We start from the raw sequence: 16,820 nt of genomic DNA on the forward strand, positions 1-16,820 counted from the left end.
ACTAACAACCATGTGCAAAACTTCCAAACTATCATCTTTCATAAGCCCATTCGTTGCAATTAAGGAGTCCCACAGCGTTTCCTACACGTGGTTCTGCAGTACCTTGCTTTCTAAGAGCGTCACTCCCTCAAGGTAACTTTACATTCACCTAGTGCCTATGAAATGGGGAAGAACACATATGTGCTTATTATGTATCTATAGGAGCCTAGGTTGTCACAAGGATTATAACAATTTTCTATAAAGTTGCTCACTTTCCAATGCATTTGCGCATCCCATCCACCACATTTAGATGACAGCCTAGTAACCGAGTGCTTCATCTGAAGCCACCCCCCGGGGAGCTTCCCAAGACGTGGATGCATTTAGCACTAAAATATACGCTTGGATATCATAGTGATTTGCTCCATAAACTTTTATGAGAAACATTTCTTGATCTTTTTTGATTTCCTGGTACTGTTACATTTATGAGGGGCAGGTGGGCAGCTAATGGATATAAATGCTCATTGGCAAATTCAATTTACTTTCTATTTCCTCTGAGCTTTTATTTGATTATTATTCACTCAGGCTTCCAATTTAAAGATTTTTCTATACTTGTGTACCCATATATTTCTCCACCTGTGTAATTTCTACTATTATAACTAAAACCCTAATTTTTAATAAAGTTAAAGCCAAATCACCATTTCGGATAATTTTGTACAAATTAAAGAAAATACTGGCCATCATTTTATATGCTGCTTTCTGTATCGTTTCCAGTACTCTACACTGTTAACCGTTCCATATATTTTGAATGTTCTATTTCCCTACATACATTTCTAAGTATTATCCAAACATTAAAATGTTTTTCTTATATCCATATACTGATTCATACAAATACTGACAAAGCATGTTTACTGAAATACAGTGCCAATTATTATTATGTTAGCCATGAGTTTTTTGTTATTTTCTGTATCTAATGAGATAGGAGCGACTTATTTAATATTTTGAATGTTCTATTTCCCTACACACATTTCTAAGTATTATCCAAACATTAAAATGTTTTTCTTATATCCATATACTGATTCATACAAATACTGACAAAGCATGTTTACTGAAATACAGTGCCAATTATTATTATGTTAGCCATGAGTTTTTTGTTATTTTCTGTATCTAATGAGATAGGAGCAACTTATTTAATATTTTGAATGTTCTATTTCCCTACACACATTTCTAAGTATTATCCAAACATTAAAATGTTTTTCTTATATCCATATACTGATTCATACAAATACTGACAAAGCATGTTTACTGAAATACAGTGCCAATTATTATTATGTTAGCCATGAGTTTTTTGTTATTTTCTGTATCTAATGAGATAGGAGCAACTTATTTAATATTTTGAATGTTCTATTTTCCTACATACATTTCTAAGTATTATCCAAACATTAAAATGTTTTTCTTATATCCATATACTGATTCATATAAATACTGACAAAGCATGTTTACTGAAATACAGTGCCAATTATTATTATGTTAGCCATGAGTTTTTTGTTATTTTCTGTATCTAATGAGATAGGAGCGACTTATTTATGATAACTCAAAAAATACCACACACACACAAAAATCTATGAAAGATTTACTTACTGTAAATCTTGAGTATATCCCCAAACACTCTCTACCACAGCACGCCCTCTCATTTCCTTCTTAGGACTAAAAGAATTATATTTACTTTATTTGCTTGCCATGTAAGAATACGGATCTGTAAAACGGCAGGGATCTGTCCTTTATTCACTGCTGAGTCCCCAAGTAGAGGCTTCTTTTTTGTTAAGATTGTTTTGATGTGGACCATTTTTAAAGTCTTTATTGAATTTGTTACAATATTGCTTCTGTATTATGTTTTGTCCTTTTGGCCACGAAGCATGTGGGATCTTAGCTCCACGACCAGGGATCGAACCCGCACCCCCTATACTGGAAGGTGAAATCTTAACCACTGGACCGCAAGGGAAGCCCCGAGACATTTTAAGTTCAGGGCTTAAAGGTGAAAAAATGAATAACCCCATGATTTTCAATACTATTACATGATTTTATACTACATAAAATCAGAAATAAAATTACTGGTTTTATTTTTCATCTCTAGATGAAGTTTAAAACTTCAGTAAACTCTATTTCAAGTTTCTCAAACAATTTAGAGACTATTCATTTTGGAATGTTAATCGTATAATCTGAATGTCGGTAACTATTTTCCAAATATAATAGCACTCACTGAACTCACAGGAGTGTTGTGAGGATTAAACGATAGAATTCCTGCAAAGTGCTTACAGCACTGCCTGACAGATAGCAAGAACTCAAAAAGCCATCTATTAAATGTTTCTATACATCAATCCTCCAAAAAACTTCTCTTGGCTTTCAAGTTTATTTTTTCCATTACCAGGTGAGAAATCCCTGAAAACTGTAGTCAGTCTCAATTTGCATGAGTCGTAGAGAGGAGACTGACTGTGCCCAGGTCACAGCTGACACTGATTTGCCCTTGACATTCAGGAAGTCGTTGACCCTGCATCTCAGTTATTTTATGTGTTCAATAAAAGAGCTGGCTCAGCATTAGCCGAAAGATCACTTCCACATCTGACAATCACGGTATCTACGATTTCTTCACTGAGTACTTTGATGGTCAAATTTTTAAGAGCTCTGTTTTTCCATTAAAAATTTTGATAATTCTTTCAGCAGTGCATTTGCTTATTTTGTCTCTTGTCCTAAAATACTATAAGCTCTACAAGAGAAGGGACTATTTATATATAAATGTTATATAATCTGTTAATTTATTTGAAGGTCAATGACAACAGATGCTTAAACTAACTTTATCTCTAAGTTGGCCCATGTTGTATTTATTATTACAACGTAAATATGCAACTATTCACTCTATCTTTTATTCTAATCAACAGGTATGTTTTAAATGATATTTTGTCCTTGATGATGTCACGATGCAGCATTTTAGCTCAAACATTTCATCTCTGTAAATTTTCCACAATTACACTACACATTTTTATTTTTGCAAAGTCAACATAAATGTTGCAATAAACTTAAACTTTAATTACATCTATTCCTGAATATCTTTGTTATGATTTACTTCCTGATACAGAATTAGAATTTTGTGGTAATTTACAAGTTAGACTGATTATGAGTGTGAATGTATTGATCAAAAGTCAATCACCTTTTTATTAATAACCTTAATATTTATTAAGGCTTTATTAATAATAATAGCCTTCAATAACCGATAACCTCCAGAGGAGACTCAAAGGTTGAATACTAATCATATTATGAAAGTATTGATCAGTGAGTACGGTGTTTTCATTTCTGCAAAGCTTGATGTGATTTAATGAATGAGGTTAATTTGTTGAGCTTTCATAATTGGCTGTTCCATAACATAGACAAGAATATTATATGGCAAATTTTTACTCATGTCCAATTATTTCATGTGTTTACTGTTTCCTGCACAGCATAAAGATTAAATTTTTTGAAAATTAAGAAAATGGGTCAACCGACATTGAAAAACTGCCCCAAAGACAGCAGACGAATATATATGGGTTACACTGTTTATATCCATAATGTTTGGCCCTAATATGAATCTTGCCAGAGCAGAATTTCTAGGCAACATCTAAGAAAACCACTGCCTGGAGAGTTCATATAAAATAAAAAGTTGAAAACCTGTTGTTATCCAGAATTATATAAAGAAAAGCAAAACTATCTAGTGATAAAATAAATTTTAACTGTAGTGAATGTAATTTTATGAAAGATTTAAATATATCAACATAAAGATATAATGTTCATAAATACTGAATTTATTTTTTAACTACTTTTCTCTGTTCTGTCCCTAGCATATTTTAATACTGAAACAAATCTATGAAATAAGACTTAGTTTTGTTTAATTTAAAGAATATTACTTACCAGTGCCTTTATAGTATTTTGTACAGTTACCATATTCAATATCTTCCTTTTTAATATCAAATTGAGGCAAGGCAATTTTTTCTAATTGAACAGGATCCCCTGACTGCCAGATAAATCGTAAGTCATCAGTTGTGTAACCAACTATAAACAAAAATAAATAAAATATTAGTTTGAAATATAATTATTAACACTTCTTTAACATTTTAACATCCAGATATTAAACACAGACATGGTAAAACAATAGGTCCTTTTATGAAACTTTTGTTAGAAATGTAAAGAGGTAAAATCTATGACCACTAATAAAAATATTAGCACAAAAGTTACAGATAATTAGCTTAAAGAAAGAACAAGCTAAAATAATCAGCATATGGCAGATGGTAAAAATCCTCGGGTGTCATGAACAGTAGTACATCTGTCTATGTCAGAATTCTGAACTGTCATCAATGAAAAAGTAGCAAATAAGTGATACTAGCTTTCTGAATGTATACATTTACAATCATGCAATATGCTACCTGGAGATTTTTAAAGAAATGTAAGCACCAAAATGGGTTTTTTGAAGAATTCACTACCAACTTCCCTAGAGAAGTTGCATGGCCAGAGGAGAGCAATAAGACAGCCCATCAAATGGACATCACTCCATCACTAGAGCCTCCTGGAACCCACATTGTGGGCTTAGGTAACCTGGCTACAATTCAAGGGCCCCATGGGTTTACAGCATGTTGTAGCCTACTGTTCAACTCTTACATGCCTATATTTTTCAAAGCCATACTTTAGTGTATCTAGTAATAGAATTGAATGTATATACACATTTGGAATTATTTATACAAATGCGTATTGACACACAGGCACACGTATATAAAATACACACACAGATGTGTACATACATACACTTACATCTGCAAAATCTCACATTATAGTTAGAAAGCAAAAAATATTGTTCAAATTTAGGATCCAGCTTCAGTAAATTAAACAACAACAACAAATAACCACTAAGTAACTTTAAAGTATGTCATCAAGGAAGCACATACATTTTATAAGGTGATTCTTTGTAGGAATAGGTCACAGTACATGGGTATTCAGGCTGAAGATTCCTTCCATTAGTGTTAATTTTTCAAGTTTTATTTCCTACTTTGATTTTCGCATGACAAGCTTCATAGCAAATTAATTAATAAATATATTTTAGAGATAATCATTTCAATGACTACACCTGGTACCTCTTTTAGAAAAATCATGAAAAATACATGATTCTAGAAACATAGAAAACCTAAAATCCAATTTTGTAAAAAATAATTTTTTTATAGATCCATAGAAAATGAATGCTTGGTAGGATTTAGATAATATTTTTCAATGTTTTCCAAATTTTCTGCTCTGAAAAATGTGGTTTTAACATTAGAAAAGTTATTAGGACATCATTTTCTCCTTTATCTTGCCTATATTACTAACTCAAATGAAGGTGGCGATTGGAATAAGTTAGAAGGGTACACACCTACACCTATGACAACTCAACTGAAATCAACTGGTAACAAAAGAATTCATCTATCTTAGTATACAAATTAATACAGTAAAAGGAAAACTATAATTTCCCTAAATAACTTATTCTAACGTCTATTTGTAAGCAAAAGCATTAGTTTCACCGTTATTATCTAAGATATTAGTAGCATGTATTGCCTAGAAATTTTAAGCATTTTTATCCCTATGGTGACTTAGGGTCCCATTTACATACAGCTCTCAAGTTGCATCTTGCAACGCTGTGTATCCATGGGAAACAAGGTCAAGTCCAAAGGGCACGAAAGAGTAATAGATAGCCTGAAAGCAGAAAGAGACGTCTTAGAAGTTGTTTAACACATGTCTCTGTGATATACTGATTTTTAAAGGAAAATATGAATCTACAAATATTAGAGAGAAAAGAGTACCTCATGCTGACGAGGACATCTCCATCCCGAAAAATAAAGAGGAGGATATTTTCCTGGGTGACATCATGAAAATTGGCACTTTTCTCATTTGCAAAAAATAAATCAGGTTTCCACAGACACTTGTACATCGTGGGGTCCACCGTCAGGGCATCCGAGCCCCGGAAATCACTAGGCAGCTTCAGTCTGGGGTCGTTCCACTTCTGTCTCAGGAAGATGTTGACTCTATAATCCTGGGAAAATTACGTGTGCGTGTGTGTTTACTGCCATTCTTAAGAATGCGTTCAGCACCGGAATAAAAAGGGTTCAATCATTAGCAGCACAAATACGTTTGCTCTTCCAGCATCAACAAGGATCACAACAGCTTGGTATAAAAAGCCCCTCGCGTCTTTCTAAGACTCTCTACAGACATCCTCTTAGCGCTTGCGAGTTCAAACGTCATCATAGAACTTTACCAATAATTGCTTTACTGTAATACAAACACCAATTATACCAGGGGGTTAGTTGGTATTGTCAAGAAAGCACAGGAACTGCTAAGTACTGCCATTATTCTTCCCCCAAAAGTAGGATACATTTTGATTAAAAATAGATAAGAAGCCAAGAGAAAATATTTCACTTGTCCTTTACTAAGTAGCAAACTACAAAAATAATTTATAGGTATATAAAGCTACAAGGGGGTGCGGGAGGGAAGGATTGGGAGTTTGGGGTGAGCAGATGAAAGCTGTTTATCCATAGGATGGATAAACAGCAAGGTCCTACTGTAGAGCACAGAGAACTACATTCAGTATCCCGTGATAAACCATCATGGGAAAGAATATGAAAAAGAGTGTGTATACAAGTATAACTAAATCACTTTGCTGTACAGCAGGAACTAACACAACATTGTAAATCAACTGTACATCAATAAAAATAAAATAAAAATAGAACTACATATATGTATAAAACACATACTTTATATATATACTTGAGGAAGAAAAGGAAAACTTATCCTTGCCTACTCATACATGTAAATGATTATACAGAGGTAGTCAAATAACATTTGGATTTTGCCAAACAGATGAGAGTACATGATAAATTTGTAAATGTTATATTCAACTACAGTAGGAAAAGGTTTTGAAATGCACTAAACAGCTGATTATTTTACTTCAGTTTTTTGCCTATCTCCAACGTTTTAATTGTAAAACTTTGTAAAAGTTGGATTATATCAAGACATGTATATTCTAAGAATATGTGAACCTAGAAACATGTTTAATACCTTAATACATTTTATATTTGCCACTGAAATGAGATTCTGGCACACATTGGGTTATTGGGGTATATACAGTCAAAAGCAGCATTGTGGCATTATGCTCAGGTTTTTTGATTTTAATTGTATATACTGAACTCAGAATATGCACCAAAGTGCTCAAGGCATAAATGACATTGGACTTCAGCGTCCCTATTTTCAACCATTCAAAATTCACAAAATACTATCTATCCATGGCCTTTTTGACATGATCAAAATGAATCAGATCATAAACTTCAAATCAAAATCCAAATATTTAAATAGGAAGAAATTATCTTTCTTTAAATAATAAGACCTAACATATTTATATGAAACATAAATGCGCACATTTTATTTATGTATAAAATATAAAATAAAGCATAAGCAATGCGCAGTGACTCTAGGAAAATTTGAGGAATTCACTTTCTCCTATGATCTTCAGATTCTATAGTAGTAATCAGAGGAGGGTAAGGCACATATTGATAATAAATATTTACTGAACTACAGACAGTGAAGTAAGATTTAACCTACCTACATCTAACAGCTAAACCTGATGTTTATAAAAACTGCAACACATATAACACAACATTGTAAATCAACTATACTTCAATTAGATACATGTTTAATAAATAAATAAACTTCAACACATAATATAAATTGATTGTTAAAAATCATACGCAGACGGTCTTGAAGTGCGAAAGTCAAATAAATTAAGAATTATGGAAGCTGACACTGAACATATCTGTACCACTGGCAGGGAAAACAAAAATAACATTTTCCTAATCAAACGAACATGGAATCAAGGAGGACGTGAAGGAGGCCTAGGACCCTGGAAGATGAAGACCTGCACTACACAGCTCCATTAACCTTTTGTCAAATATACACATATCCTACAATTCATAATGGGACTTAAGTGGTTACCGCATATCTGATTGTGACAGCTAAAGAAATTAGCTCAAAACATGTCCAGGACATAGGCCTATCAACTGGTAAGCCTTCCAGTGGCCACAATGCTGCTTCCTGACCAAAGTTTTTCTCACCCCAGAAAAACATGCATGGCCCCCAACTTAATACACCATAGATTTGATCATTTGCACATAAAATTCCTATTATGCTAGCTGCGCTAAAGCACATGGTTGATATCTCCTTGCCATTACTTTGAGCACTTAACAGTATCCAATTCCAAATTATTTCCTAAAAAGCTTCCCTATAATGATCAGCCAAAATGACTGGTATTCTAAAATTATATAAAGTAAAAGCTATTCTATTACCCTCTTATAACTACTGTCTCTTATCCAGGTAAATCATCAAATACTACATCTTTAAGCTGTGGCATTTGAAATACGCATTCACGGTATTATGATAAAATACTGTGTCCTAAGGGACAGATGAGGTTGCCGATTTATCTTTTATAAGCTTATTATTAAAGCTACGGTCCCTTATTTTGGTCAATAACCATGACATGAAAATACTGAAGATGAATTTTTCTTTAATTTTTCATTTGTTTATCCAAATATAACTATAATATCTTTGTATAGGTATTTACTACATGCTAGGCATATTTGGCCTAAGTGCCTTACAAAAATATGTCTATTTTTGAAAGTTTATACTATGAAAATGGTGTCTTGATGCTCGTAAATGCTTCCTATTACTGGGAAGTACAAGGTAAGCCTATTGTCGTGTTTTCCTTTTTGTCTGGCAGCGAGGGAACTGAAAGCTAAACCCTATAGCTAGTTGAATGAATGTATAGCTCACATCCTGGTATGACTATCATTGTATGGCTCCTGCACATTTAGTACTATTTCAATTACTTCATTGTATTTTTGTTATTATTATATACTGTAAATCCTCTCCAGAAATAGGGGGCTGGATAAAAAAATAAATAACAGTTGAGACACTGCCATATACTGACAAGACTCTTTCAGTATTATTTGGACACAACTCCCAAGCAACTTTACCAGTGTGGCTTCTAAAATCTGGATGCTTTGTTTTAGCCTAATATTAGGTTTTATTACTTTAAAGAGGGTGAGAAATATGTATAGAGATAGAAATATTAAGATCTCATTGGTATTCTTTATCTAGACCCAAGCAACTACATTTTGCTTCTTAGTAATTAATTTCTAAAGACATTATATCAGTATTTTTTAATATCAGCAAGATATCTGACAGGAATTAAAGCAACGCTAACCTTTAACTTCAGCATATTTTGCATAATTAAAAAAGAAGCCATCTTACAATGTTTGGGACGGAACTTCAGGAATTAAGCCTGCGTTATGTCGAGCTCCCCTCAAAATCCCCACACACGCACACATTCTTTTGGGAGCGCTGTTCTACTTCCCACCTATTTCCAAAATGGAATGGTTAACTCATCGAAAACTGTATAGCAAAATTATTTTTCTTTTAAAATTTTTATAGCAATTGCAATAGTGTTTTTCCATGTGAAGTCCATTTTTCTAAATTCTTCTTGAAGTCTAATCAATGTTTCCACACCATCCCAGAATATATCCATGTCATTTATCATTTATTAAGTTCAAAGCATTTTAATCAGCTGAAAGCTGATGAAAGCCCTAGATAGTGTCAGAGACCTTGACAAAATAAACTGTCTGTGGGAAAAATTACAAAATTACAAATGATACAAGAATGTTTTAATCTACAGTCAACCCTCTTTTTATTCTATATGTCTGAGACAGGCTGGGACCTGGGACCTGGGACCCTTTGCTGCAGGGCTTGCACCTGGACACACGTTTCCTGCAGCCATAAAGAAGCTATAAGGGACTAAAAATAACTGACAACAGCAAATGGAAATGAGGGTGTGGCGCAGTAGGAACTCTCATTGCTGCTGGGAATCAAAATATCACAGCTGCTTTGGGAGACAGTGTGTCAGCTTCTAACAAAACTAAACATACTCTTATCGTATGGCACTCTTTGGTATGTATTCAAAAAAGTTGAAAACTATGCCTACACAAAAACCTGCACATGGGTATTTATTGTAGCTTTAGTTATAACTGCCAGAACTTGGAAGCAACCAAGATGTCCTCCAGTGGGTGATGGATTAATAAACTGTGGTCCATCAGACAGTGGAATATTATGCGACACTGAAAAGAAATGAGCCATCAAGCCATGAAAAGACATAAAGGAACCTTAACTGCATATGACTAAGTGAAAGAAGCCAATATGAAAAGGCTGCATACTGTATGATTCCAACTATAATGGCATTCTGGAAAAGGCAAAACTAAGGAGACAGTAAAAAGATCAGTGGTTGCCAGCGATTAGGGGGAGAGAAGAATGAACAGGCAGAGGACAGTGGTTTTCCAGGGCAGTGAAATTCTTCTGTTTGATACCATAATGGTGGATACATGTCATCATATGTTTGTCAAAGCCCATCAAATGGACAATGCCAAGAGCAAACCCTAATCTAAACTCTGGATCTTAGGTGATGATGTGTCCATGTAGAGTCATCAATTGCAACCAAAGGACCACTTTGGTGGAGTAAATCCATAGTGGAGGAGACTCTGCACGCCCAGGGGTAAGGGGCTTACAGGAACTCTCTATGCTTTCTACTCATTTTTGCGGCGAACCTAAAACTATTCTGAAAAATAAAGTCTACTTAAAAAAAGGAAATGCAAAAAATTCTGTAAACAAAAGGAAAGGGAATAAATAAAAAGTTAAAAAATTAGCCAAAATTTGTAGACAGGCAAAAAGATGGCCCTTTCAATATCACACTCAATGCTATCTAACAAGCCCACCTAAGGGTTGTATGAGTCTCTAGGAAAATGTAACTTTGTTTGGCTTGCCATTTTCTATGGATTAGGGCCCAGACTCTGTACAATTATGTCATTTCAAGAAGATTGCTAAATTACAAATGATTTCTGTCAGGTAGGAAAGACATTCCCAAAGGTATGCCTTTATTGCCCTGTGGAACATTAACAAGTATATCTAATTTAGCAACCTAATTGCAGCATTCTTTCTCTCCAGTCTCCTGAATTCTCCACTGAATCAGCTTTACTATCTGGCTGGTTCCCTCATTAATGAGTTAAATAAATCACTGACATGTCCTTACAATATTCATGTTTTTAACTTTTTAAAAATTGTGCTTTGTTCTCAAAATGTTAAATATAGAATTACCATATGATCCAGCAATTCCACTCCTAGGTACATGCCCAAAAGAATTAAAAGCAAGAGACTACAACTGGTATTTGTACACCCTTTTTCATAGTAACATTATTCACAATAATCAAAAGGTGGAAACAATCCAAGTGCCCATCAACTGATGAACGGATAGACAAGTGTGGTATATACATATACACCGTGGAATATTATTCAGCCATAAAAAGGAAGGACATTCTGATACATATTACAACATGAATGAACCTTGAAAACACTACCCAAAAAAATCAAGACTAAGAAAGAGTTTGTCCAATATTACTACCTAGAGAAGGAATGCAGGGGAAAAAATAACCCTGGGGAGGGTAAGCATTTAAAGGGCTGGCTTTCTCAGAAGTCTGAGAAAAAGAAGAAAGCCCTGAGAATGTGATTTCACCAAACCAGAGTCAAAAGCTTTAAGATGGTCAACAGCAATAAATGCCATCAAAGGTCAAGTACAATCAAACTGAATACTTTCAGCAAATGAGGGAGACACTGATGATTTCAGAAAAACACTGTGGCATATAAAAGCAAGATGACACAGAATTAGGACGTGAACAACGTTTCCTATCTATAAGATGAAGATAATAATGATACACCCACAACACAGGGTTTTTATCAGGAATAAATGAGAAAACATATGTAAAGTACACGAAGTTCATCTGGCTACAATAAGCACTAAGCAAGTATCGATATTTTGTCTTATTATTGATAGTATATATCCTTAATGTTGTTATTCTTTTATAATGTTGGTAACAGTGGTGAATAGGCTTTTTGCCTCAAAAAAAAAAAAAAAAATCAAGCCTATACCATAATTCATTGGGTTTGCTCTGTACTGTGATCAATCTACAATTATTCTAAATGGTAATCCATTTCTAGGTCACAAATCTTGAAACTGCTTTGAGCATCTCCTGAAATGAACTCTTCTTGCTTTCAGCTGCATTGATGTAAGCTCAATATACCATAAGCTTTGAGTCTCTACTGTGATCCTTTTTCAAATTTTATTTCTGAGTAGACCTCCAGAGTTGTATTACAATGAGCATCGCTGAAAAGCTGGAAATCAGTTACTTCATTGTATCATTCTTGGTCATTACATCTTATTATCTCATTAGGAAAGTGTTTCCAAGATGCTCTTCTATTAGTTATGTAGCTACATAGTATTATATTCAATACAAGTTGCAGCACGCTGATGCATCTTTTAAGAGTGTTTAAAAATTTCACAATTTAAATTAATAGCTTTGGCTTAACATTCATTAAAAGATAAAAGATTATTAATTAGTATGCTTTGGTTCATGTTCTATGGGCATTTCTAAATAATTGCTACTTATTGGCATTTCAAAGGCTCTGTATTTAGATAACTAACTTAGAAACCTATTTAATTTCATTTCCATTTATTCAATCACTATACTTATAGCTCTATCATTTATTTTGCAATGAACAAATTCCCATCAGAAACAGACCTCTTTTATCACTGGGAAATTACTTAATTGTTTTGAAAGAACTTGGTGACAAATACTATCATTATTCATTCCAAATAGCACACTAATAGTCATGATCTGGAAAATGGATGTTCTCCAAGATTTTCAGTACCAATTAACACCCAAATTACACTACTTCTTCAAGGCAATAAAACATTTCACAAAAAGACATTAAATATGGTTAGTTTCATTAATGATATTTTAATATTAAGAACTGTTCATCTATATTTTGTGTTGTTGTTAGGATACCTCTTCTGGTTACTTGTAATTTTTACCTAACTCTGACATACGTGATGTTTCCTCATTTGATTTCTTTACACTACGATAAAAAAAAATGGCGTTCAAGGAAATAAAGAAGATCAACTCTCATAGCATCTGGCAGCATTATAATTAAAGTTCTGTCAACAGAGCTGTTATAAAGCCTGGTGTGAAAAGGATTTAAATTTAGTCATTAGTGAGGTTAGAAATTTCATGTAAGAACTGCAAGCTAACAAAATGTCAGTAAAAATTCTTAGGTTATGCTTTATCTATTTTTCTCAATATGTCATTTTTAAGAGTTTTTAGTTAAATACTGTTTAATAACACCTTATGAATATTTAAATTTTTCTAGACCTATGTCAACATTCCTCTTTTATTAGGGGTGCCTGCTAGGTGATATAATGCGACCACCCTAAACTATAAACTACATGAATTGCAGTCTGCTGAACTGGATATTTAGCAAGTGCCCAACATATTTCTGTTAAATACAGAAGTGAAGAAATAATTTCTATGACATTTTGACAGGTTAGGATATTTGGCTAGCACTGTTTACACCATTAATTTAATTTTTCTGTACCAGCTGATAATGACAAATTTTGGAAGGAGAAAATAAAACTGGGACATTTCTCATCCTTCCTTCTTGTCTAAGACAGTTGACCCTTGCACAACGCAGGGTTCGTAGTGCCGACCCGCCATTCAGTCAAAAGTCCGCGTGTAACTTTATTGTGTGCCCTTCTGTATCTATGGATTCAACCAACTGCTGTAGATCGTGTAATACTGTAGTACGTATATAGTACTATAGTGACAAAAATCTGTATAAAGTGGACCCGTGCAGTTCAAAAACGTGTTGTTCAAGGGTCAGCTGTACAATTCTCTTACTTATGATGTCTGATCACCAGTGCTTCTGAATAATATAGCTAGGAGAGACAGGATAGAGAGTAACTTAGTAAACTAAGACAAGTTGTAAGGAAAGAAATTCAAAGTTACATATAGAAGAAAATATATAAGATAAAATTGTTTTAAAACAACAAAGATAAGTAATTGCCACGAACTAGAATTAAGCTCTTTTAGCTGATCCCAAATACGATTTTCTTCTTGAAAAAGTCATGCAGCACAAAGGCATAGAAAGTTTGGCAGGATCATGAATCATAGCGCGACAATAATTCAATATAATTACAAAGCGTGTCTATACCAAAGAAAATGGATTGTATAATCAGGCTTTTATTTCCGTGAAAGAGTTCTTCCATACTTCTGATGAGGTAAAATGTCTGTGTACAGATCGTTACAATAAACCTAATACCTAATTTTCCACCACAAGCGCAACAGTTCACATTTTCAATTCTAAAAACCAACTGATGTAAGCCAAAGGTAGGAACTGAACGGAAAAATCAACAAATATTTTCAGTATAACCATAGAGCAGATGCCACCTCGCCTCTAACAAACCATTCTTCTGTTTTGAAGGTCTTATTTCAGTAGTCACCAGTAGTAGCATATAAACTGATACAATAAGTGACTGCTGTACCAACTTCAAATGAGGATGATTACATTTATTTGATGATATGGGTAATGCTGCTATTAAGTCAGTAAATATCACTTACAGCATTAATAATGATGTCTTACAGAAATGGAAGGTAGCAGAATGCAAACGAACCCACAGACATGAGAAATAGGAACCATAAAGCCAAAAAGTGAGATTATGAAACAAGCTGAAGGAGCACATAACCATGGAGGTTGGAAGGGCTTAAGGAGTATTAATATGGCTGTGACGTTGTTTCTTCCGCTACACAGCTACAGTTTGTGAACAAATGTGAGATTGCTTTTAGTTTAGCGAGATAGCCTCTGAATTATGTCCATGCCACTCTCTCATTTCGTCCCAGCTTACCCTTATACACTACCAAATGTAAAATAGATAGCTAGTGGGAAGCAGCCGCACAGCACAGGGAGATCAGCTCGGTGCTTTGTGACCACCTAGAGGGGTGGGATAGGGAGGGTGGGAGGGAGACGCAAGAGGGAGGGGATATGGGGATATACGTATATGTATCGCTGATTCACTTTGTTATACAGCAGAAACTAACACACCATTGTAAAGCAATTATACTCCAATAAAGGTGTTAAAAAAAAACAGCCTCTGAATTAGAAGACAAATAAGCAGGAAGGAATGTTTTCCAAACAGAATTGGCTAAAATGTCCTTACAGCAGTGTTAATGTGCATCACCTCGATGGCTTCTTTGTTTGGTAATGAACTTTATACACTGGAGGAAAGGGCTGCCTTCCTCCTTCAGAAGTTGCCCCACCTCTGTCTGCAGTTCCTCACGCTACGCCCACCCCAAGCTCTGTGCTCTACATTATGTTTTCTGGAGTAAGCAACTGCCAGTTAAAGTAGAAAGATCTGAGCTGCAGAGGAAAGCTCTGGGCAACACTGAAGCTTCCAAATTTTAGGACTTCCTTTATTTCAGCAAATCTTTATGGGGGAAATTTCCAGGGGGCTATTCATAAACAAAACCACAACTGTACAGTGAAGCTACTAACAAACATAAATGGTTCATTTTCTTTAGGATGAGATTCTATCCTGATAGTACGTTAATTTGCAAATGCATGACAACCAAACAGTGAACCATTCCTAAGAGTTACTATGCCAGGCAAAATACTGTTGCTTTATTTCTATAGTTTTTTCAGTCTTTTTAGGGTGTAACACATCAAGTACACAACAGATTCCAGCACAAGCCTGTCTGATATCACAACTTACACACTATTCATCATACTGTTTCTATGAACATATATCTTATATTTAGACAAATCTAAGGCTCTCTGCTTTTCCAACCTCCTTTTTTGGAGGCGTCTTTTTGTCTGTTTTCTTTTGTTTTTAAGAAATATGCTATCTGGCTATTATCAAAAAGCCAAGAGATCTAACACAACATTGTAAATCAACTATACTTCAATAAAATTTTTTTTAAAAGACAAGAGATAAATTCTGGTTAGAATGTAGAGAAAGGGGAACAATTGTACACTATTAGTGGGAATGCAAACTGGTACAGCTACTATGGAAAACAGTATGGAGAGCCCTTCGGAAATTAAAAATAGAACTACCATATGATCCAGCAATCCCACCTCTGGGTCTATACCCAAAGGAAACAAGATATCTAGAAGCGATGTTTGTATTTCCATGTTCACTGCAGCATTATTTACAATAGCTAAGGCATGGAAACAACCTAAGTGCCCATCAATGGATGAATGAATGAGGAAAATGTGGTATATATATATAGTGGAATATTATTGAGCCTTAAAAAAGAAGGAAATACTGTCATTTACAACAATATGGATGAAACTGGAGAGTATTATGCTAAGTAAAATAAGCCAGACAGAGAAGGACAATTACTCCATGGTATCACTTATATGTTGAATCTTAAAAAAAAGTTGAATTCATAGAAACAGAGAGTAGGAAAGTGATTGCCAGGAATTTGGGGGTATGGGCAATAGGGAGAGGTTGGTAAAACGTATAAACTTTAGGTTGTAAGATGAATAAGGTCTGAGGATCTAATTTGTAACATGGTGACTGTAGTTGATAACACAACTGTGTAACTGAAATTTGCTAAGGGAATAGAACTTAAATGTTCTCATCAAAAAAAAAAAAAAGAGATAAATGTAGATATGCTAATTAACTTGATGGGGGAAATCCTTTCACAATGTAGACGCATATCAAATCATCACATACACTTTAAATTTCTTACAATTTCATCTGTCAGTTATACCTCAATGAAGCTGAAAAAAAATAAATAAGCCCACCCTGGGTGATTGGAAGGAAAAAGAAAGAAATAACTGCTCTCCACACGTGGACCCTCTTAGTTACCCTG

At 34.3% G+C, this 16,820-nt stretch overlaps 1 protein-coding gene across 1 annotated transcript in view; it reads right to left on the reverse strand.

Annotated features, from left to right (window-relative positions):
* GLRB (glycine receptor beta) overlaps positions 1-16,820 on the reverse strand; it is an 84,467-nt gene that overhangs the window by 19,566 nt on the left and 48,081 nt on the right. Inside the window, exons 5-7 of the mRNA XM_061191779.1 lie at positions 5,829-6,058; positions 5,639-5,721; positions 3,916-4,056 (exon numbers count right to left, since the gene is read on the reverse strand). Of these exons, the coding sequence (XP_061047762.1) occupies positions 3,916-4,056; positions 5,639-5,721; positions 5,829-6,058 (454 nt within the window). The remainder of the gene's footprint in view (positions 1-3,915; positions 4,057-5,638; positions 5,722-5,828; positions 6,059-16,820) is intronic.

Source organism: Eubalaena glacialis, chromosome 5 (assembly GCF_028564815.1).
Source record: "Eubalaena glacialis isolate mEubGla1 chromosome 5, mEubGla1.1.hap2.+ XY, whole genome shotgun sequence".
NCBI lineage: Eukaryota > Metazoa > Chordata > Mammalia > Artiodactyla > Balaenidae > Eubalaena > Eubalaena glacialis.